The sequence below is a fragment of the Symphalangus syndactylus genome, chromosome 3 (genome assembly GCF_028878055.3).
Source record: "Symphalangus syndactylus isolate Jambi chromosome 3, NHGRI_mSymSyn1-v2.1_pri, whole genome shotgun sequence".
Taxonomy (NCBI): domain Eukaryota; kingdom Metazoa; phylum Chordata; class Mammalia; order Primates; family Hylobatidae; genus Symphalangus; species Symphalangus syndactylus.
The window spans coordinates 142337329-142360829 of record NC_072425.2 but is presented as its reverse complement, the minus strand read 5'-3'; the positions used below and the strand labels follow the sequence as shown (position 1 = coordinate 142360829).

Genomic DNA, 23501 nt, shown 5'->3' with positions numbered 1-23501 from the left:
GGGGTTAAAAAAAGGGGCATGGGGGAAGCTTAACTAAGCTACCAGCCACCCAAATAGTGACAGCCAATAGTAAATGGGCAATGAACCCTCAGCCTCAGTGTTGGGGAGACCACAGGGGCTGCAAATGTCCTGATGACACAGAGAACGTGCCTTAGGGGGCAGCAGTTAATTCAACTACACTCAATCATGGCCAAGTGGGATTATATAGGTCCCAAGTTGCCTGATTGCCCGATTTTTCAGGAGAAGCCAGGAATCTGATTTTTTAATGTGTAACCTTCTTTTAAATGTTGGCACACAATTTTTAAAAAACAATATATGGCTCAAAACAGGACTGAAAATTGCGCTTAACCCGAACCTCACAGTGGAGCTGAAAGCTTCCTGCTTTGCAACTCTGAATGAAGAAGTTTGAGATCTCTGTGGTAAGGATGAGATCATAGTTATAGCCATTACAAGGATGCTAAGAGCACTCTTTCAGTCTCAATCTTTTTCTTTTTTCTCACGTATATTCATTTTAAAATAGTAGAGAATAGCGGGCGGGTGGGGGGTCTCACTATGTTTCCCAGACTGGTCTTAAAATCCTGGGCTCAGTGATCCTTCCACCTTGGACAACCAAAGTGTTGGGATTACAGGTGTGAGCCACCGCACCTGGCTCAGTCTCAGTTGTTTCTAGTAGAAGGTAAAGAACTCCGTCCTTGTTAGCCACAGGTGTATCCTTGTAAAACAGTGCCTGGGACAGAGTCAGGGCTCGATAAATGCGTGCTGAGATAATGAATGACTCATCAGGAATGAATTGAGAAGGCTGCAGTGTGGTGGTCACGCCCTCCTGGAGCCCCATGCAAGGCAGGAGAGGGGATCCTCGGTCAAGGAAGCTGAACTCTGGCCACCAATTCCCGTGAGCAGGATCTCTGAACTTGAAAGGTCTTTCCTGATGGGTCGGGGGGTGAGGGGCAGAAGACAGTCTGAGAGTTGCCAGAGCCCTGATATCAGAGTTCTACTTTGAGGTAAAGGAAACCTTCCCCTACCCCTCACACTGTCATCCATCTCTTGTATTTCCACAGGGATTATGGCGTGTCTTTTCCTTGGGTTGGGTAGCATTTGGGTCATGCACAGAGACAGGTTGTTGGCTCCTAAAAACACAGCTGCCTACATCTCAAGTGATTTCAGAAGCCCCTTTTCAGCCGGGAGTGGTGGCTCATGCCTGTAACCTCAGAACTTTGAGATGCTGAGGCAGGCAGATCTCTTGAGCTCAGGAGTTGGAGACCAGCCTGGGCAACATGACAAAACCCTATCTCTGCAAAAACAAAACAGAACAAAAAATTAGCTGGGCCTTGTGGTGCATGCCAGTAGTCCCAGCTACTCAGGAGGCCAGGGCAGGATAATCACTTGAGGCTGGGAGGCGGAGGTTGCAGTGAGCCAAAATTGTGCCGTGGTACTCCGGCCTGGGTGTTGGGAGTGAAACCCTGTCTCAAAAATAACTAAATAATAATAATAATTTTAAAAGGCTGGGCGCAGTGGCTCACGCCTGTAATCCCAGCACTTTCAGAGGCCGAGGCAGGTGAATCACCTGAGGTCTGGTGTTTGAGACCAGCTTGACCAACATGGAGAAACCCCGTCTCTACTAAAAATACAAAATTAGCAGGGTGTGTTGATTCAAGCTTGTAATCCTAGCTACTTGGGAGGCTGAGGCAGGAGAATGGCTTGAACCCGGGAGGCAGAGGTTGCGGTGAGCCGAGATCGTGCCATTGCACTCCAGCCTGGGCAACAAGAGCAAAACTCCGTCTCAAAAAAAAAAAAAAAAAACCCACTTTCAGCTGGCAGCGTGGTTGAAAAGATGGCTGGCAGAACTTGATAGAAAAACTTAGCGGGGGGAGTGCAGGACAGGCTACTCCGCAATTTCTTTAGAATAGTGTTCCCTGAAGTGTGTTTTGTGGAATATTGGTATAACTTGAATAGATATTACTTGAAAAAAAGGGAGGTGAAGCAAATCTGGGAACAATTGAAACAAAGTTAAACAGGTTTCTCTCCTGTAGGACTTTTCAGAGAGCCTTTAGTATAATAATGTGCGTGATGAAGCTCTACTAACAAAACAGAATACGCAGTTAATCTTAGGCTAATTTGGGCATGGATTTTTTTTTTTTTGGTAGCGTGTCTTTCAACAGTGTGTTCCTTAGAAACCACTGCCTTCCCAGCTCTGGAAGTGAGGTTCCAATCATCTTGTAGTTCTTAAGATTTTCTCCCTCTGCCCAGAGAGGCGGGGTTTCTGTAGAGTTTGCAGAACTCTCCCCAGGTGTGCGGAGGGGGAGGGAGGTTGGGCTCCCTGAGGGCAGTGATGCAGGGAACTCCACCAGAGCTGGTCGGAGCCCACTTTGCCTGTGTAATCAACCACTGGCTTCCCTATCTTCCACCTGGCCATGGGGTGATCCGCCAGTACGTGCAAACTCTCCAGCATTCCTGAACGTGAACAAGGCACTCCCCTTCTGCTTCTAAACAGATGCCACAGACCTCTCAGCAAGTGCGGCTAAGGAAGGTACCCTCACGTCTGGAGGTGACAAGAAGGCCTGCCTCTCACTTCTGTGGGGAGATCAGCTGCCCCTGAGTTTCTTCTTGCCTGGGGGATTATGGTGCTGACCCCTGGGATTCAAGGGTAGGCTCCCTGCTGGACACAGCTCCAGGGTGAAAGGCGGCAGCCAAGACTCTCTCTCCCGCTGCCTGGGACTTTCACCTGCTGATTGGGAAACAGTGGGCGCTCAAGGCTGGGTGTGGGGCCGTGGTGGCACCAGCTTCAATCATGAAATCCCTCGTGGGCCGAGGATGGAGATGGGAAAGCAGAAGGCTTTGAGGGAGGTGGAGTATGGTGGACAAGAGCGACCAGATTCATAGCTTCCGCTGCTGTGGGGAAAGCTGTCAGGAGAGGGCAGTGCAGAGCTTCCTTGCCTTCTCTCCCTAGCTCTGCCTTCCCACTGGCCGCACACAAGGTGAGTGTGCTGCACTTGGCTCTTCCTCCCCAGACAGGGCAGCTGAGCTCACGCAGGACGCACATCTACCTTGTCCCCTTCCCTGGGTAGTCAGGTGTGTACTGAGGCCTCCAAATTTTGTCTGGCCTCGGGTCCCATAAAAAGAGCAAAGGATTGCCACAGCAACCACAGAAAGAGAATTGTGCACCAGGGTTACGGTAGGTAATAAGATTTACTGAAAACGTCTCGGCCACATTCAGTACTGGTTTGGTGGATACATCAGAAGGAGGCTGCATAACATTAGGCAGGTGGAGGGGCTGGGAGGAAGAGATGTGGGCACCTGTGTGCCAGTGTGTCCGTGCTGGGGGACGCCTGTCCAGGTGGTGAGTGGAACGGTGTGTGTGTGTGTCTGTGTGCGCATGTTAACAAGAAAAACGAACCAGAAAAGGAAATGCATTTTATCCCACTGCACATTGCAAAAGTCTCACGCCGAAAAAAGCTAGACTTTCCTCTATGTATGGCATCAAAAGGGAGTAAAAAATGATTGGATCACCCAGATTATAAATAAGGTTATTTGTTTCTCAAAAATCCCTATTAAAACATTAAATATCAGCTCTTTTGGGGGAGAAATACATTCATTTCAGGGAGACCTTGGAAGAGTGACCATCCTTTTGCTCTACCCCAACCAGGTGGAGGAGGGGAAGCCCCAGAGGGCCCCGAGGGTCCCCTCCAGTTGAGCCAGGTAGCCACTCACATCCTGCCACGGAAGGAGATGGCTAATGCACAATTTACAAATGAAACTGCACGTCCATTAAATTAAACCCAATGGAAAACACGTGTGACCTGTCCTGTCATTCACAGCCATGGGGTGAGAGGGAACGGGAGAAGAGGGTGCCAACCAAGGGGGTCTGGAAGGTGGGTGGGAGGGTATGTGTTAGGGTGGACAGTGGAGAGCCTCCTCCTCCTTCCAGGAGCCCCAGTTCCTCCAGGGCTGTGGACAGCAGGGTTAGAACAGCAGGGTGGGTGGGGTGGGCATCCCCGCAGGCTCTTGGGTGCCATTCTCTGGGCCCTCCCCCACATTTAGGATTTTGATGGGAAGAGGGATATAGCACCTTCTCCAACCCCTGTCTTCCCACTGGACTAGATGCTTTCCAATGTTTCTTCTGCCTTCCCTGAAGGACAGAATGAAGAAAGGAAGCTGGAGGCTGATGGAGCCAGCCTGGGAGCAGAGGGATGGCCGTGGCGACCTGCGGGGTGGAAAGAGTCCCAGATAACCTGGTTTCACCTTCTCTGAAGGTCTATGGAGGGCGTGGAGCACTGAGGGTGGGAACATCTAGGGTAAAACACCATTGTCCTGTTGTTACAGGAGCTAAGTTCTGTGACCACCTAGGGACAGCTGTGGCCTCAAAGTCACCTTGATATGACTCCTAGCCCAGGGTCTGCCATCTCCTTGGCTCCTGGAGTCAACCCAGAAGGGACTCCTCTTAACCTCCCACAGGTTGAGCCCACCAGCTTACAATTTGTTTCCAGGACAGAGTGAAGGGCACTGTGGCTCCCATCCCTCTCTCCCATGTCCATGGTTGCTGTGTGCAGAGACAGGGCCTTGGAGGGATAAGCAGTGGATTCCACCCCATTCTGATCTGCAAGATGTGATGCCTCAGGCCCCCCCACTCCTCTGGCCACTGGTTATGCTTTGGGGCTCCCTCCTGCCCTTGAATGTCTGTCAAAGGAGCTGAGAACCTTCTGGGGATGAAACTCAGTCCCCCTTTGTCTCTCCCCTTCCTTCTAAGTCTGCCCCCGGGCAAAGGCCCACTCTGCGAACAGCACCAATCTGCCTCACAGTGCAGGGCTTGTAAACAATTCAAGTCCTTCCGTGGGTGGGGGCCATGGGTGCCATCTGTCCTCAGGGATTTGGTGAGACCAGATCTCACTCCTGTCTTTCCATACAGGCTGCTCGACTGGCCCCGCCAAACAGAGTCCTCCGCAGTTCCAGGGAAGTGGGGCTGGGGTCCTCATTGAAACTTGGTGGTTGGGAAGGAACAGGTGTCTCCTCTGCCTTTCTTCAAGCTACTGATTTGGGGAAGCTAGGGCCCAACTCCCTCGGTGCTTCCTGCCCATGTCCCCTTCCCCCCCACCCTGAAGGCCTCCCGGCGACACTCCTCTCCTGCTCGGTGATCAGTGCCATCTGGGCTGCCCGACTACTCCAGGGAGTCACTGTGTTCCAAGCCCAGGTCGCTGACATTCGTTGTCTGCAGCTCATCGACCTCCTCCTCCAGCTCCTCCTCCTCCTCCTCTTCCATCTCATCCTCATCCTCTTCTTCTGTCCCATCCAGTGAGTCATCGTGTGCAGCCATCATAGCCTGCTGCATGGCCATGGTGGCATTGTCTGAGGACAGGGACTGCAGGTTGTCCAAGTTGATGGAACCTGCGAGAGAAAGCAAGGGTCAGGACGGGGCAGGGGCTGCCGGTCAGGGCCAGCACCTCTGTGCTGGACAGGGTTTAATGGACTGGCTCATAGAGCAGTGAACTCGTTTTTAGGGCTGTCCAAGCCTGAGCTGGACAATGCCCTGGTATGAAGTCTCCCATCCATTCACTAGTCAGCTACTCCCTGCCCCGCCTCAGGAAGCAGCACTCCCAGCCACCATTCACTGCGCATTTTCTTTATGTGTTGGCCACTTTTGACTTTCTAACAATTCTGTAAGGCAGGTATTATTATCCCCATTCTGTCTCAGACAGTTAAGTCATTAGCTCAAGATGACATTGTCAGTGATGACAGAGCTGGAATTTTCTCCCAGGTTGGTCTAGCCCCCTAAATCTGTTTTTTTTTTCCCCATCATAACCCATAAGATGATGGCTCATCACAAAGGAACCTGTGTGCAACCACACACATACACGTGTGCATGAGGTTCTGTGTGCACACACGCACACCTACGCTCCACTCCCCATACAGAGCTATCTTCATGTGCCAAGCTATAAAATGCCTGGCTCATTGAATTATTCATTGTGCACTAGGCGACTGGCAATTAGAAAAGTGTATATGGAGGGTGTGATGGAGAGGCTGGGAAAACAGAGCTCTTCCTGGCCTCTGTTCACGAGCCAGCTGCCTGCCTTGATATTTATAGATGGCCTTTGCTCCTGAGGAGCTGTGCAGATACTGACTGGTGCTAAGGAACTCAGATGGGTGCGGACATGGGGGGTTCTGCTGAGCAGTCACTGACTTGCGTGACCACCACCTCCCGCTTTTCTTTGTGAGAGTGCATCTGGTCTGTTAAATTATGTACAAAAACATCCCCTTCTTTAGGGCTTTGGGGAGGGATAATCACTGTGACAGAGCAGCGATGGGAGCCCACGTAAGGAGATAGCCCTTGAATCTTTGCACAGCTTGACCTGAAGAAGCTCCAGGAGCACCCCCAACCCTTGTCTAGGGTGCACTCAGCCCCAGTTCTTACCATCGGGGTTTGTCCCTGGGGCAACGCCCTGCTGCTGCAGCACCCCTGCAGCGATGGAGTTGGGCCAGAATCTTTGGGTGGGCCGGTGCTGAGACTTGATCTTCTTGGCTTTGGGGGCAGGATCTGGGTTACTGGCATCAAGCATGGGCTGCAGGATGCGCCTCCGGGCATTGATGAACCTGCCCAGAGGTAAAGTGGAGACCTGGTTAGTCATCGGCCTGCATGGCCTTGGGGTGGGGGCAGGGACGGTGAAGCTGCCTTCAGACTCCATTACACAGAGCAGACCGGGGTTCCCATCCCGGATGTAAAGGTCCAGCAGGAAGAAGGGCCCTGGGTATTGAGAAGTTCATGAAATTTCCTGGGGCTTGGTAACTGCAAAGTTGTATGGGAAGAATGCATGGGGGGTCAGAAATCCCTGATCAAGACCTTCCAGGTTGAACAGAGCGGGGGAGCATGGTAGTCATAGGCACTAACCTCTGACTTCTCTCCAGAGAGCCAAGGGCTCGGATCAGGGCCCTCAACTCTGGGGTCTACTTCCATCCAGCCAGACCTTGCTCTCTGAGCTCCCCTGACAGCCCAGCCAGGCACAGAGACTGGGAAAGCCGAGATCCCTGTGGGGTCAGAATGGCTACTCCTCCTCCCTCTCCCCACTCCCAGCTTTGCAGCAAGTTTTAGTCTCAGTTCACATGGGGGTGGGGTAGACCAGATGACCACTGGCCTCCAGTGCACAGCTGCGGGCAATCCTGTCTGTCTCTGAAGTGCAGGTGGGCTGGGTGCTCAGGTGTGCGTGGGTTTGCTATTCCTCAAGAAGCGTCCAGGGATGTGCCTGACACAATGTCCCAGCAGAGGGCGCTGACAAGCTGCAGATGAAGCCACAGGTGCCAGTGTTGATTCTTGCTTTCTGCTTCTAGCCTAAATGCGGGGACTGGCATGGTAGCGGGGCTGAGATTGAGGCAGATCCTGGCATTCGAGTCTCTTTTCCCTGCTACACATTCCCCTGCCCAGAAGGTGGCCCCTGGATCTGGGAGCCTGTGTGCAGGTGATGCAAACTCACCAGTTGTTTACTTGCAGGAGGGTGAGGTTGGTCTGGGCTGCGATCTGCCTCTTCTCGTCCTCCGTGGGGTAGGGGTGCTGAAACAAGAGGTGGAGGCTAGTGAGGGCTGGGCACATGCTGATCTGGCCCCCCTGAGAGGCTGTGCCCACGCCATCGGCACTATCCTGGGCCAGGCAGCCTGAGTGGTTTGGGAACTAAAATTGGGGAAGTGTCATGTTTGCTCCCCACAGAGAATGGACCTAGGGCTTGGAGGAAGGCTGCCCCATGCCCAGGACTCCACATCCCAGGCTGGCCAGCCCTCAGCAGATCCCCCACAATGGGGAGCCAGGGAGGTTTCCCAAGACCAAGATTGCCCTCAGTACTGACAGCTTCCAAGGCACATCTTTCTCACTTGATCCTCACTGCCGCCCCCAGCAGACAGGGCAGGCATTGTCAGTGTTAGGGTTTCCAATGGCCTCAAATGCCCGTAGAAGGTGGTAAGCGGGGTGAATGGATCAATTTAACTGATATTTACTGAATATCTACTATGTGCCCAGATTTATGCTAGGCATTGCTAGGAGACAGAAGAGTACTACTTGTATAGTGCTTTATAACCTGTAAAATGCTTTCATGCATTTTGTTCATTAAAAAATCATCATTTAATAAAGCACATTATTAAAACTCTGAAAGGTAGGCAGGTTAGGTATTGTTATTCCCACTTTGCAGATGAAGAGATGGAATGACTTCTCCAGTGTCCCCCAGATGGTAGCACCAGCTCAGGTCTTCTGATTTGGGTCCAGTCTTTCTTCCATTGCTTCACGATGCCACTTTACAGGACTGAGTGGAGGTGAGAAAGAGAGCAGGGCAGGTGTCTCTCAGTCCCCCGCACGCGCATGCTGCAGCCCGTGCACTGACTACACATCTGTCTCCCTCTCTCAGACTGTGCTTCATGACGGCACCGGGATACTGAATGTATCCCCAGTGCCTTCCACATACAAATGACATACAAATGCCTGCTGAGGGAAGGAAAGCAAAAACACAGCACTCGATGCTGTGGTTTGGGTGATGAGCACTGCTGAGAAGGAGGAGAGAAATAGGTGCGGCCAGAGTGGCGGGGAAGACTGAACAAGTCACATTAAAGAATGGGAAGGCTCTGGGTGGCAGTGGGAAGAGAGTCCTGAGCCCCACTGGGAGGGAGGCCACATGATGGCTGAGTCGATGCATCCCTAGGACTTGTTCAGGCCACAGCCCAGTGCCTGGCACCCAGCAGGCGTGCAATTAAGGTGTGGCGAACGTCTGAATACGTCAGAGTTTTGTCCTGGAAGCTAGAGGAGGTTTGGGGGCTCTTATGGCAGAAGATCAAGCCATCCAGCATCCTCAGGCTAAAATCATTCCTTTTGATTGGAGTGGTATTAGAAAGTGGTGCTTGAGCTGTCTGAGGTCCCCGAGATAGGAGGTCTCAAAATCTGGCTCTATTATGACTAGCTATGAAATCTCAGGCATGTCACTTAACTACACATCATCAAGTCATCTAACAAATAAATGAAATTATACTTGTAAAATGCTCAATAAAAGGTACCAATACTGTTATTATCAGGGGCTGTTACAAGGTGCTTAAAACTTTCTGAGGGAAAAGGTTGTGGTCAGCAGCCTTGGTGGTACTCGCATTATCAGTGGAAAAGGAGGAGCAGCCTCTCCCCTACCTTAGCATCCCCCAGATGAAGCGATCAGGACCATGTGTTGCTTTAATTCAAACCTCTGACCCTGACCACCATGCCAAGGCAGCTGGGACTTGTGATTCATACAATATTAAGATTCTAACAAGAAAGATGGCACATCAGCATTACAGGAGCCAATTTTTATTCTAATTGGGAAGGAGTAGAGGGAGGATGGGAGGAGAGAGTGCAGACGGCCCCAGGGGGCAGAGAGGCAGGGACTGTGGGAGCTCTGACACCTTCTGGGGCTAAGCCCTAGTGCCTGGCTCCAACCTCCCTATTTGTGGGAAAGAGCCAAGCAGCCTCCCTGTCCATAGCCAGCCGGTCTGTAGACAAAATGCAGCAAAAATATGGTGATTTTTTGGCCTTCTGGGGTACAAGGGCCTTTCATGCCTCCATGCCTGCGCACGTGCTGGCCCTCCTCTGGAGGGCACTTCCTCCTGCCTGTCCTCACGTGCGTTTCTGAGCTTCCGTGGGGGCCTACCACAGATCACAGCCTCTGCAAGGCCCTTCCCGACTCCCTGAGGCAAAGCTGGTCACCGTGGCCTCTGAATGATTGCTTTTCGCCCACTAGATGGCAAGATATGTGTCCCCCACTAGGCCATGAGCTTCTCTCAGGCAGGGACCCCATCTTATTAGACATTGTTTATTTCCAGTGTGCAGACAGGCAAAGAGGCCAGTGTTGAAGGATTGTGTAGGGAACTGAGGAATGAACTAGCATGATAAGGAGATGCAGACTTGTTTCTTGAGCAGAGCTAGTGGCCGTGCTGGCTGTGCCGGTTCACCAGCCCACAACTGTTCGGCATCTGCTGCATCCTGGGTGCTGGCAAGCAAAAGGTATCTGAAGTTAAGAACTCACAGACTAGATGGAAGGAAAAAAAGGAAAAAGCCTCTCTATTGATGGGAAGTCTGTGCTAAGTACCCCTCTGGTGACAAAAGAAGAAAGTCCTTAGGGAAGGGGATTTCAGTTGGACTTTGAAGAATGGCAAAGCCATTCTAGTAGAGGAGAGGATGCTATTCCAGGCAGGAGCCTTGCACTAGGACTTAGATTTAAGGCAGTGGGATGAAAGGTTCTTCTACTGTTAACAGCCTCCAGAGAAGGAAATCCTCCAGCCTTCCTTGTAAGAATAATGTTTGCTGTCTCTAAGGAGGCTTCTGTTGTCGGGCCCCCATTCTGAGAGAATGTCACAAATACACAGATTAACAGGCTCCAGTCCAGTGGGGAGCTATGAGAAGCAGTGCCACCCAAAACTGGCTGGTTGCTGTCTTATGAATGAGGATAGAAAGCCCCTAAGCACCCCCCGGTGCAAGTCCTCACCACCTATCCCTCCTGGAACCAATATCTCAGGACGCACGCTGTGGGGGCTGTAGGGTAAGTAGCAGCGTTTAGCAGCTTTGGGGACAGGTGTGTCAGCCAGAACATTCCTGGCACCACATCTGAGTGGTCATGGGAGCAGTCCAGCTTGTACACGCCTCAGACCACATGATTCCTGAGGACAGAGTCAAAATAGTTCTGGCCTCTGGACAGACCACGATTGGGTCAGCGCTACTTTTAGCACAACTGGCCAGGCTTGGGGCCAAGGACGGGAAGAAGAATCAAATGAGATCACGGCAAACCATCAAGCCACAGTGGCTGCTCTCTGATCATTATTGGAGGGAACTCCCTGGAGTTGGAAGAGAAGGGCCCAGACAGTAGCTCTCTGGAAGCAGACAATCCTTCCTTGAAAAAGAAGTATATACAGCTCATGAAAAGCAAGGAAAAAAGAAAAAGAGGTACAGAACAGACTAGAAGATGACAGAGCCTTCTCAGGGACAGCTGGAGCCTCACACGACTGGGCAGTGCTGCCAGGGAGTAAAGGACCTTCAGAGATGGGATCAAGTCCTGACCCACCCCTTAGCACTGTGTGACCTTGGCACACGCAAGTGACCTTTGTTTTATGTCTTCCATCCTTAGATGGAAATAGCAAAACAGAGACTACCTCTTGGATGTGGGGATGATTTAATGAGATGGTGCAGGGTAAGCCTGGGCGATGCACTGAAGCCTCCCGGCATCATCTAGTTGAATACTCAAGGACTCTAGAGAAGGGAATTATGGTATTTACACCAAGTAGGTGTCTCACGGCACTGTAGTTGCCACCAGGAAGTTCCTCTGGAATCTGACCTCAACTCTTTCCCACCTCTCTGATACCTCCCTTTATAGCCCCATAACGTAACTCTCCTCTGGACTAAACTGACGCCAAAAGCATCTTCCAATTGAAAGACTGAGTTCTGCCCAGGGGCTGGTTCAGGAGGAAGCTAAGCCAGCTCTGATTCACACGTCCCTGGACATTTCTCTCATGCATAGCCCATTGGCAATTGTCGTTCCACCTCCTAGCCACGTAGATCTCACCACGAGGTGAGCCAGGTCACCAAGGGACACAGCAGACGGGAAGCCGCGGCCTGTCAGTGTCAATGGACATTGAGCTGCTGGTGGGGCGGGGCATGGAGCCTGATGCGGATCAGCGAGCTTCCATTCGCTTTCCTGCCATCAGCAGCGCTGCACCAGAGCCCACCACACGCTTTTCCCCTTCCTCTCCCTCTTGACAGCTGTGGGGCCATGGGCTGCTGCCAGCCACCACTCGGGGGTGGTTCCACTTTAGGAGGGCCGGAGACCCAGAGGAAGGCAGCCAGGATAGTGGGGGCCCCAAAACGACCACATTCCATCACATCTAAGAGGCCACTGATGGTGGGATGTACCCAATTTCAGAGATGTTAAAACGGAAAAAAAAAAAAAAAAGCCTTTTAGAATAAAGAGAAGCACAATAAGTCACCCAAGAAACTTCTCTTTCTGTAGTCATTGCCCTTGTTCAGGCTTTCCGTTCTTTTATTTTTGCTCTCGTTTTTATCCCTGCTCCCCTTAAAACTGTGAACACTCAGAAAAGTACGAAGAAAAGCAAACACTCATGTAACCACCCCCCAGGTCAAAAAAATAGGACACGACCAGCACCCCACTAACCCCTCCTGTCCCCCCAAACACCTCTCCAAAGATCTCCTGACTCTTACAGTAACCACTTTCTTGCTTTTCTTTATAGTTTTGCTATCTGTGTTACATCCTAAACATGATGGCCTAGTTGACATCAGGTTTTTGAACCTGACGTAAATGGAATCATTCATGCACGCTGGCTCTGTTTAACTGTAATTGTTCATTTTAATCACAGTGTAGTTTTCCACTGTGAAAATACACTGTTGTCCCATTCTTTACCTTCCTGCAATCTCAAAACTCTGCAATCTCAAATTTCTTTCCCTCTGGTTTCTGTGTCAATCTATCCTTCACAATGCCAGCAAGATGGGTCCTTCTTAACCTCCTCCCCATCCCCATCCCTGATAAGTGAAGCCCTCTCGGATGCCCCTTCTATGAGCTCTGAGCGCTTGCCCTATCTAGGGTTCTTCCTACTACAAGGGCTTTGGATCTGCGTAGTTACCCGTCACCCCAAGGGGCAGGCTGCAAGTGTTTTGAGAAAGGGACCATGTCTTTCTTTTCAACCCTACCTCACTAGCACCAAGGAAAAATGTGTGGCATGTAGTAAGTGTTCAGTACGCGTCTATTGAATGAACGAACACGGGGCCTTCGGAGTAACTGGTACTTCTCACCATTTCCTGTGGGCATCTGCTGGTTAAAGGTGAGTGGGGAAAGCACCAGTGATCGGACCCCTCAGGAGCTCCACCTAGAGGCAGGTTGCTCTACTTACTAATAATGCTGCTTTTTCAATTATTGTTGAACGTATATTCAGGGAGGATGTGGAAGAGAAAAAGGGGAGTACATAAGAGTCCATTAAAGCACACTGGTCACCTCTCTAAAGAAGACTTGGAGGCAGTACTGTTAGAAGTAGGTGAGAACACGGACTCTAGAGTCAGACTGCCCAGGTTTGAATCCTTGTCTTGTCTCTAACCAGCGTGAGACCTTGGGCAAATTATTAGTTTCTTCTTCTGTAAAATGGGAGAAATAATTCCATCTGCTTCAAGGTTGTTATAAGAATTAAATGTGTATATATGTATATATGTATGTGTATATATATGTGTGTGTGTAGCTAAACTGATCAGTACCAGTAAGTGAGTTAATATATGAAAGCTATTTAGAACAGTGCTTAGTGTACTCTGAGTGTTTGTTAAATAAATAACAAATAAAATAAATCTGTGGCTTGACGCATGTGGCTGTGTCTCTGAAGAAGCCACAGGTTGTTTCCTGGCAGATGGCAGGAGCCTCCCAGCAGCCCCTTCTGTGAGCGTACAAATACACTCATTTTTTCGAATGGGGTTTATTTCCTGCATGCCCCAGCCCGTGTACTATGATGGGGACATTTTATCCTAACCTGGGTCTTAAGCTTCTTGGGGAATGCTGTGAGGTTGTAAATCTCCTGCAGCCATTTTTCAGGTGGGCTCTCTTAGAGCCGCAGCCCTCTGGGGTGTCCTGGGGCTCAGTGCAACCCAGGAGTCTCCTGCACACCTTCCCTTTTCAGCTCCTCCATGCAGCCCTGCAGCCGACTTGCCTGTTGTCGACAAGGCTCAGTCTTGGATGGAGAAGCATCAATCCAATTCTTCCTTCCCTGGGGACTCACTGCCAGTGGGGCACACACCCTGGGACAGCGCTACATCAGGGGATGCCTCCGACAGTCAGACATCACTCCTGGGAAGTTGGAGGGCAGCTTCTCTCTAGATCCTTACAGTGAAGGATGGGTGGAGAAAACACTCTCGCCCCACAGGCAGGAGTCTGAGGTCTAAGATTTCTCCGGGACAAAGAGAGAAATGTAACCAAGAACCCAGCTGGCCTGACCTCCTTCCTCCTGGTAGCCTTACACTAAAGGCAGGCACAGATGCCTGAACAGCACCTAGAATGAAAACAGTCGTGGCTGGGGTAAGGGGCCACAGTGTTCCCAGGCTTCAAGAGTGAGAATAAGGAGTGAAGAGGATTTGATGACCACAACAACTTGGAGCGAGGGGTCACTCCCTTTGGCCAGTACGAATCATAGTGGCATTGATGATTATCTAAGAGATAATTGGCATCCAAAATGACCCCTCCTTTTTCTCTTCCTACCCAATCCTAAATCCTAGCCATCCTTCATAAGGCCCAGCCCAAATGCCAGCTTCTCCAACCAAACCCTGTTAACCAACATCTCAAGATTACACAGAGCTCTCAGGGTCTCTGTGTCCAGCTTCTCCCACAGGGCAGGAGCCCTTTACACTTGCCCTTTCCGGCCAGCATACCCCAATAAGATATAAGTGTGCAGACAGCGATGTCCTCAGCCCCCGGTGTGGTTTGCAGAGTCTGGAGCAGCAAGGGCTCCCCAGCTGGTCTCCGGGCATAAGCAGCCTAGTGGGTTTACTATCATTTTCTATGCATGCTGACATAAAAACAACTGTGAGACGCTGGCCTGCAAGGCCACCATCGCTCAGTGCAGAGCCCTTTGCTCTGATGGGTCGGAAGGCCTTTTGCTGAACACATGGCCATCCGCCAGACACTGTGTTTTCTAACTATTATCAATCCTATTCATCATAGGTAGCATTTCTATCTCCATTTTGTAAAGAGGAAAGCAATATCAAGAAGTTCATTAACCTGTTCCAGATCACACAGTAAGTAAAATTAGAACTTGGACCAACTTCAAGCCTATCTGCCTCCAAAGCCCTTGCTCCTTGCGCTACACTACGCTGCCACAAAGGAACAGGCTGCCCAAGTCTTCTTTTCTGCTGGCAAAATATCCCCAGACCCCTCAGCCGCTCCTCACGTGACATGCTTCCTGTTAGAGTTACTGGAACAAACATCTCCCCATCCTGCCTGCCCCCTCTGAAGATGGTTGTCAAAGAACCTTTTGCAACCTGATTCTAGGGCCTGGACACGTTCTTCTGGCTCTTGAGCCACCAAGTGTCCGTGCTTGTGTCACAGCACTTGATTACATCATGGGTTGACCTCTCCTGGCTTATGTCTATCATTTATTTCCCCAATTACACGATCAACCCCCTTAGTGCTGAAATCACGTCTCATACCTGAAATTTGGGTGTTCGTGAAGAGATATGTTATTTGGAACTTAGATCATGTTTTTTTCATAGACAGAAGTTATTCTAAAAACAGGCAGTTTTCCTGCCTAATCCTAAAAGCCACTTTGATTAAAGATCTGTGTTCAAGTGGGGAGGGGTCCATGGGCTTCAGGAAGGACAGGCGAGAGACTGCTGTCTGCTTTCAGGGTCAGAACTAGACTGGGGAAGACTCCATGATTGATGCATGTGAACCTTCAGCGTCTCCTTTTTGTGCCCTATTGACACGATGCCCCAGTTGCTTTTCTCAGAAGCCCCTGCGTTGTGTCACCCTACAATCAGCATGATGAATCTCAGGCCTTTGGGCCCCCCGACTTCAGGGTCAAATGCCCTGAAACTATGTTCACGATTATCTAAATAAGCTTTCATCAGATCCTCAAAAGATAGAGAGGCTTAGAGAGGTTGAGAGAAATTGCTAGAAACTTCTCCTCTGGCACCCCATTCTGGCTTGGCTCCTTAAAACCCTGTTAGAAAGTGTTCTAACCTTCATCTTCTACCATCAACAAGCACTAGCATTCTTCCTATTCTTTTTTTTTTTTTTTTTTTGAGATGGAGTCTTGCTCTGTCACCCAGGCTGGAGTGCAGTGGCACAATCTCAGCTCACTGCAAGCTCCACCTCCCAGGTTCACGCCATTCTCCTGCCTCAGCCACTGAGTAGCTGGGACTACAGGTGCCCGCCACCACACCCGGCTAAGTTTTTGTATTTTTAGTAGAGACGGGGTTTCGTCGTGTTAGCCAGGATAGTCTCAATCTCCTGACCTCGTGATCTGCCCACCTCGGCCTCCCAAAGTGCTGGGATTACAGGCGTGAGCCACCGCATCTGGCCCCCGCACCCTTTTTTTTTTAACAAAAAACTCAGCTTTTTTGGGGGAAAGGTGGGGGGGAACAGGGTCTTACTCTGTTGTCCAGGCTGGAGTGCAGTGGCACAAGCAGGGCTCACTGCAGCCTTGACCTCCTGGGCTCAAATGATCCTCCTACCTCAGGCCCACGAATAGCTGGGACTACAGGTACCCACCACCATGCCTGGCTATTTTTTTGTATTTTTAGTAGAGACGGGGTTTTGCCATGTTGCCCAGGCTGGTCTCGAACTCTTAGACTCAGGCTATCCACCCACCTCAGCCTCCCAAAGTGCTGGCATGATTACAGGTGTGAGCCACTGCACCTTGCTTTTTTTTTTTAATTTTTTCTTTTTTAAACAGATGAGGTCTCGCTATGTTGCTCAGGCTGGTCTCGAACTCCCAGGCTCAAGCCATCCTCCCGCCTTGGCCTCCTGAAGTGCTGGGATTACCACTGTGCCTGGCCCCATTCTACCCCTGAAGCTGATCTTAGCTGAGTAGGAATAAGTAAAGCAAGCTTTTGAACTAATTCATATTAAGATGTGAGTAAATGATGGCCTCACAGCCTTTCATAGTCATTGCTTTTTACAGGGATTGGATAGTTTAAAATGGGTCTCTAATAGTGGAATTTCATTAAAAAATTAATCCTTAATATGTATGCAAGTGGAATTTCAGACACTATGAGGAAGTTAAAGGAAAAGGTAGCAGACAAGATATTCTGGAACAAAAATGGGCCTCCCTAAACCATTTTTTTGTTTTTTTTTTCAGGGGTTCTTGCTTTCCTCCACAGGTTCCCCAAAAGTTTTGTAGTTTCTCTCAGCATTTTTCAAGGCAAGGCCAATTATGGGAACTCCCAAGGTGAGACTGGAGGCATTTGTAGCAGTAGCGGTGCCTGTATCGGGACAGAGAACCTTCATGCCCATTTGCTTATTCTATTCTCACAACAACCTATGAGCTGGATATTGCAGCTCCTGTTTTACAGCAGGGGAAACGGAGGCTTAGCGAGGTCAATCACCCAAGCTTGCCAAGCTAGGTAGAAGGGGTGGTGAAAACTCAACCCAGGTCCTGCCCCAGGTGCCATGTCCTTTCACAGGCTATGTGGTCTCTAAGAAACATTGCCATTCCTATGTCAGGTGTGTGGATGGGTCCTGTAGGTGGGCCTTTGACAGGGATACAGCTAGATGCAGTCAACCCCCAGCATCCGTGGGGGACTGTTTCCAGGACCCCTGGTGAATATCAAAATTCATGGCTGCTCGAGTCCCTGATATAACATGGTATAGTATTTGCATATAACCTACAAACATCCTCCCATATACTTTAAAACATTTCCAGATTACCTACAATAACGAATACAATGTAAATGCTACATAAATAGTTATTATACTGTGTTTAGGAAATAATGACAAGAAAAAAGGCGATACATGTTCAGGACAGATGCAACCATCCACTTAAAAATATATTTTCAATCCAAGGTTGGTTGAATCCAGGGATTCAGAACCCATAGACACAGAGGGCTGACTTTAATCCCTTCAAGACTTAACGCAATGCTCTGCGCAGGGGAGGTAGCGAGGCATGCAAAGGATGTGGAGTGACCAAAGGCACCACCGAGGCACAGAGGCAACTGGCTGTGCTTCACCTCCACGTGGCCTCCTTGTCCAGGAGCTCTGTGCAGTGCACATGCTCTTCCTGGGGTGCAGCCGCTCTGCCTCCCCACAGCCAGAATGAGCCTGGCATGTGAGTTTCTCAGGTTGGGGGAAGGATAGCCGGGCATCTGACAAAGTCTAAGAGAACAACAGGCACAGAATCATGCAGAATATACCCGTCATGGCAGCAGGACTTATGAGCCAAGAAGTGAAAGCAACCCCAAAGTCCATCAACTGATAAATAAACAAAATGTGGTACATCTGTACCATGGAATATTCTTCAACCACAACATGGAATGAAATACTGATACATTGTCTTAAGTAAAAGAAGTTAGACATGAGAATCCCACAATTCCATTTATGTGAAATGTCCAGAATAGGCAAACGCATAGAGGCAGAAAGTGAATTTGTGGTTTCCAGGGGCTGGGGAGTGATGGCTAATGGGTACAGCCCTTCTTTTTGGGGTGATGAAAATATTCTGGAATTAGATGGTGGTGATAATTGCACAACTCTGTAAAGATATTAAAAGCCACTGAATTTCAGTTTAAAAGGGTACATTTTATGGTACGTGAATTATGTTTCGATTTAAAAAGTCACACAGAGAAGGCCCTGGGTGTTCTTTGTGCACTCAGCTTTTGTGACCACAGCAGAGTTCACAGGAGGGCCCTGAGAAATATGTTGCCTTCTTCGAGTGTCAGTTTTGTCACTGGTAAAATGAGGCGAATCGTATTACCTCCTCCTAGGGTGGTTGTGTGGGTTAAATGAGATGATGCGTTAAAGTGTTTAGTGCAGAACCTGGCACGCTGCAGTGGTCAATGCAGAAGCGGCTCCTCTGGTGGATGGCAGGGCCTGCTGGGGCCTGGTCTCTAGGACCTCCCCGCACACAGAGCATATTCTGAAAAGCTGCTCATGTGCTTGGCTGGCAGCAGCACAGACAGATGTCATATTTTGGGATGGAAAGGAGCAGAATCACATGGCAGGTCAGGAAGACTCCAGGATCTGGAGCAGAAGGGATGGAGTAGAAGCTAGGGACGGGGAACAGTGCCTACCTCTCCACCCTCCAAGAGGAGGACTGTCTGCCATGGGCTCTCGGCTGACCTGAGTCTGCTATGGAATGATCGCTTCCGGCAGGAGTGTGGCCTCTTGCAGCCAAATGCAAGAGCAAGAAAATGCCACCGGATTCTTCAGGGACTCAGAGGCGAGCAGCTAACGGATGAAACCATCCCAATCTCCCTGCAGCCTAACAGCAAAAAGGCTCTGGGATTTCACCTCCATCTCAGGAGCCTTCTATCATCTGAATACTTTTCTGCAGAACGGTAGAAATGACAAGAAGCCCCAGACATAAGACAAAGGGAACCGAAGAATACAAACTTATACCCCACGGAAAGAAGACAACAGGAACAACCAGTATTTACTACAGATGTTCTCACAACCAATCCCTATTTAGCGAAGTTTGTGGATTAATCAATGCTGTCTCCACTTCTTCTGTAAATCATTAGAACTGCTGTCCCCAGCACTCTGAATGCTTGAGATGAGTAGGCTGTTTTGTAGAATGTCTGTTAGCCACACTATCTGCTTATCTGAAAGTCAGCAGTGCTCGTATGCAGACTGGTTTATGCCAATTCTATGTATTATTAATGAAGTATGTGAATTTCTGTAATGTAACAAACTCTTCTGTAAGCCAATGAAATATGAGTGCAAAAAGAGTCGCTGTTGATAGGTAGAAAGCTTTCAAAAGTCTTGAGGCCCAAATTTGCTTACAAATGCTGAATAGTTAAGATCAGATGAGACAAACATAAAGGATTGGAATACATAATAAAAATCTGGAAAGATCTTGTGGACAGATTAGTTCCCAAACGTCAAAGTTGTGATTCCACTTTCTATTGAGGTGGAATTTATAGATGTTACAGCATAGGAGAGGTTTATGCAAGCAAGATGACTGACAGTCAGAAAAAGACCTTAGTCCTGTATCAAAAGATTAGCAAATGAATGTACACGGTATGTCCATCTTTTAAATTAAAGTATCTCTTTTGAATGGTTGTTTCTTTTTTAAACTAATTTTTTCAATCAACAACAAATCAGTTGTCCCAACTGCCCTGGATGTGAGAACATCGATGGTATATTTAGGTCTGTCCTTACTTCATACCCTTTCTGCTCTTCTTTCCTAAAGCTGAGCAGCTCCTATCGGCCTGACACAGTGTCTCCCTAGAGTTGCGTTTTTCAAGAATTAGTCTCAGAGTTGTTCCTCAGAGCAACAGTGAAAACACCAAGGGGGATAAAAAGTGTTCACATAAGTTTGGGAGAAACTTTGAACCTTACCCCTCTTGCAAATTCACCATGCCCCTTCGTCCTGTAAGAATAAAAAAAATACACTATGGCAGGCCAAGGTGGGTAGATCACTTGAGGTTGAGTTCGAGACCAGACTGGCCAACATGGTAAAACCCCACCTCTACTAAAAATATAAAAATTAGCCAAGCGTGGTGGTAGACGCCTGTAATCCCAGCTACATGAGAAGCTGAGGCAGGAGAATCGCTTGAACTTGAACTTGAACCAGGAGAGTTATTCCAACCCCTCCTCTCCAAATTAGCTTCCTCATCTGGAAACTGTACGTGTTCAGACTACACAGACTAGTCAGTGCTTTCAAAATGTACTCACTCAGCAAACCACTGGGGCAGCCCCACGCCCCCAGAGGCAAGGGAACACTTTCGGGGAGATGCCGAGCTCCGGCTCTCGTCTCTCACTAGAAGGTAATCCTTCCAGTCTCTTGGGTGCACAGGAAGGTCCAGCACTTCCAAATCAGAGCCCCCAAGACCCAGTCAGTCTTCTGCTGCCACTAAAGTCTGACTAAAGTGAGCCAAGATCGTGCCACTGCATTCCAGCCTGGGCAACAGAGTGAGACTCTGTACCCCACCACCAAAAAAAAAAAAAAAAAAAAAGCCAAACTTTGTATAACTCAGATTGGCCCAAACTTATTTCACCATGGAACCTCTTTTGGGGTGCAAGACCTCATAAATCCTGTAAAGCTCCATACCTTGGGAATTAATGCTGTAGGGGTCCTAGAAAAACAGAATGTATGATTCTTATTTCCGAGAAATTTACAACAGAGTCAGAGATGCAAGAGAGGTACACACAACTATCCAAAGAACGGGCAAATCACTGTACTGTCCGTTACTCTTAGGGTCAAATGATAGTAAAATCAGTAGGTGTTATAGATGAAAACAACAAATCAGCCATCTACCTCTGATTAATATTCACAGATTTTGGGTCTTCAGCCTCCAAAACTTGCTCTTGGTCCATTGTTCTAAAAAATTCAAAGGGAACTTATTTCTTAAGTGCTATGTGCTAGGCCTGGCTCTTTATATACGTTTTCTCATTGAATTTTCACAATCATGGGAAATAAGTATTACCTTTTTTTTTTTTCAAAGAAATAGAATCAGCGTAATCACACTGCTAGTGGGAGAGCCTCAATTCATGCCTCGATCTGTCTAGCTTCAAATCCTGTCTTCTTTCTACTGCGCCTAGTTATGAAGAGCCTTTATAGCCTCTTTCCCGAAGCAGCTGAGGTTTGGGGAGGGTGTGTCCACATGTGCATGGCTGTGTGGCCCAGGTGTGGCCTGCCAAGGACAGCTGGGTCTGCTTGTTTCCCTAGAGCAGCCTAGACTTCTCATTCTCTTCCTCCCCCTCAGTCCCAAAGTTCTGAGCTCTGACTTTAGAGGACCAGTGGCCACTCCCCTTGCCTCTCTAGAGGCCACTGTGATGAACTGGGGGAGGACTCTGCCAATGTTAAGCGCGTCATGAATGGCACCTGCACCTGTGCATACTGCCAGGCTGGAGAGGGCAACAGGGGTAGGTGGGAAAGTGTGGCAGAAAGCCCCTCCTCATGCATTTCAGCAAGTCCTCTACCCCATCCCTTGGTGCTTTCTGTAGACGCCAGCCTGGGTCCTGCCTCATTCTGTGCTCAGCTACTACCTCCTCTCTTCTCCATCTCCCCTTCCTCTGCCTTCCCAAGTCTGGGTGGAAGTGACCATGGAGTGGAAAGACAGGACCCTGGGCTCTGCAGGGAGGTTCACAAGGAAGGAGATGAGAGGGCGGGGCATGAACTGAGGTCCCAGGTGAGAGGCCAGGCACGACCAGGAGGGACAGAGATGGGTGACCCTCCAGTCTCAGGCTAACAACTCCCAGGGGTAAGTTGCAAGTGGGGAGTGGAAAGTAGTGAAGGGGAAGGCCACAGATAGGGTGATGGGAGTCAGTGGGCAGGTGCTGGCCTGGACACCTGGGCTCCTGGGTGGGGGAATCTGCCTTGCAACTTCCTCTCTCTCCTCTTGCCTTTCTCCCCCTTCAGAAGTGAGGTTGTAGGTATGTTCACAACAGTCTTCGAAAATGCATGGGGGTGGAAGATGGGGAAGGAAACGGAGCATTTATTAAGCCATTCAGTGTGCCAGGGTCCTGGCAATCTTTCATTACTTCATCACAGTCTTCCTAAGAGGCGAGCGTGACCAAATTGCAGGGTAAAAGGTAACACTGAGATTTGAACCCAGGTTCAGCTGCCTCAAAAGCCCATAAGCTTTCTAGCATACCTGTGACCCTGCATCGTATGTCACCCACCACAACGAATGGAGCCAGATTTAGCTCCACTAGCAGTTGGGAGAGGGCGGTGCTTTCATTTCGGTTGTGCCAGGTCAGTGCACAGAAGACGCGTCCTTCCCTAGGGAGCCCCTCCTCCCACAGGTAGTTCTGGGAGCTGTGGCATGGACACTGGACCCACAGGTCACTGAGTCCATCTGAGCGCCCTGGCTCTCAGGCAATTTGGAAAACCAGAAAGGCAAGAGACCTGGGCATTCCCCCTGTGCACTCCAGCCACTGAATCAGAGCTGCTCCTTAGAGGCACGAGGCTGGACCTGCTGCGGGGCCTCTGGCCTCATCACCTAGGCATAGGGGTCCCTCCAGCCTCCTCTCCTCACCTTAACGCCAGCATTCCAGCCCCTCCTCGCCAAATTAGCTTTCTCATCTGGAAACTGTAGCTGTTCAGACTAGTCAGTGCTTTCAAAATGTACTCACTCAGCAAACCACTGGGGCAGCCCCACACCCCCAGAGGCGAGGGACCACGTTTGGGGAGATGCCGAGCTCCGGCTCTCGTCTCTCGCTAGGAGGTAATCCTTCCAGTCTCTTGGGTGCACAGGAAGGTCCAGCACTTCCAAATCAGAGCCCCCAAGACCCAGTCAGTCTTCTGCTGCCACTAAAGCCTGAGAACCACTGAGGCCTGGTCTCCATGGCTTCTGCAGGCTCTCCCATTTCAGATAAAGGGCTGTTGATGGACTCATTAGCCCACGGCCCATTTGATTTTTCTCCTCCCTGGAGAAGGATTTCCTCTTCCTCCTGGGTCTTCCCACAGTTCTCCAGCCAATGGATCCTCAGTCCCTTGGAATTTGTCTTGTATCTGTGTCTGTCTGTCCTGACATGCCAGGGCAGGAGCTCGTAGACTAATGGAAGCCCACCTGTGGTCGCAGCATCTACCTCCCCATCCCAGAACACACACACACCAGCGCATACACACTCAGCACAGTCACTGGCCTTTATTTACTGCCACAGCCCTTGAAAGTGGTGTTAGGAGATTGCAATTTTGAGTCTTTCCTGACATTCCACCAAAGGCTTGTCTTTTGCAACTAATGCTGCACACAAACACACAGCAACCATCACACATATGCACTCTATTACACTCCACTGTAACTCAAGGTAGTGTGCCATTTTATAAAAGGAGCTGCTGCAGCTTATGAAAGAAATAGTGCTGTGTCCTGGAGCTGAGCT

General features: G+C 49.6%; 1 protein-coding gene across 6 annotated transcripts in view; it reads right to left on the bottom strand.

Annotated features, from left to right (window-relative positions):
- Positions 1–3167: 3167 nt before the first annotated feature.
- Positions 3168–23501, bottom strand: part of PKNOX2 (PBX/knotted 1 homeobox 2) — a 290540-nt gene continuing 270206 nt past the window's right edge. For all 6 annotated transcript variants that reach the window (XM_063635619.1, XM_055273622.2, XM_055273628.2 and 3 more), the window contains 3 exons: positions 7458–7534; positions 6404–6582; positions 3168–5379 (listed from right to left, as the gene is read on the bottom strand). In XM_063635619.1, the coding sequence (XP_063491689.1) occupies positions 5153–5379; positions 6404–6582; positions 7458–7534 (483 nt within the window). In that variant the 3' untranslated portion in view covers positions 3168–5152. The remainder of the gene's footprint in view (positions 5380–6403; positions 6583–7457; positions 7535–23501) is intronic.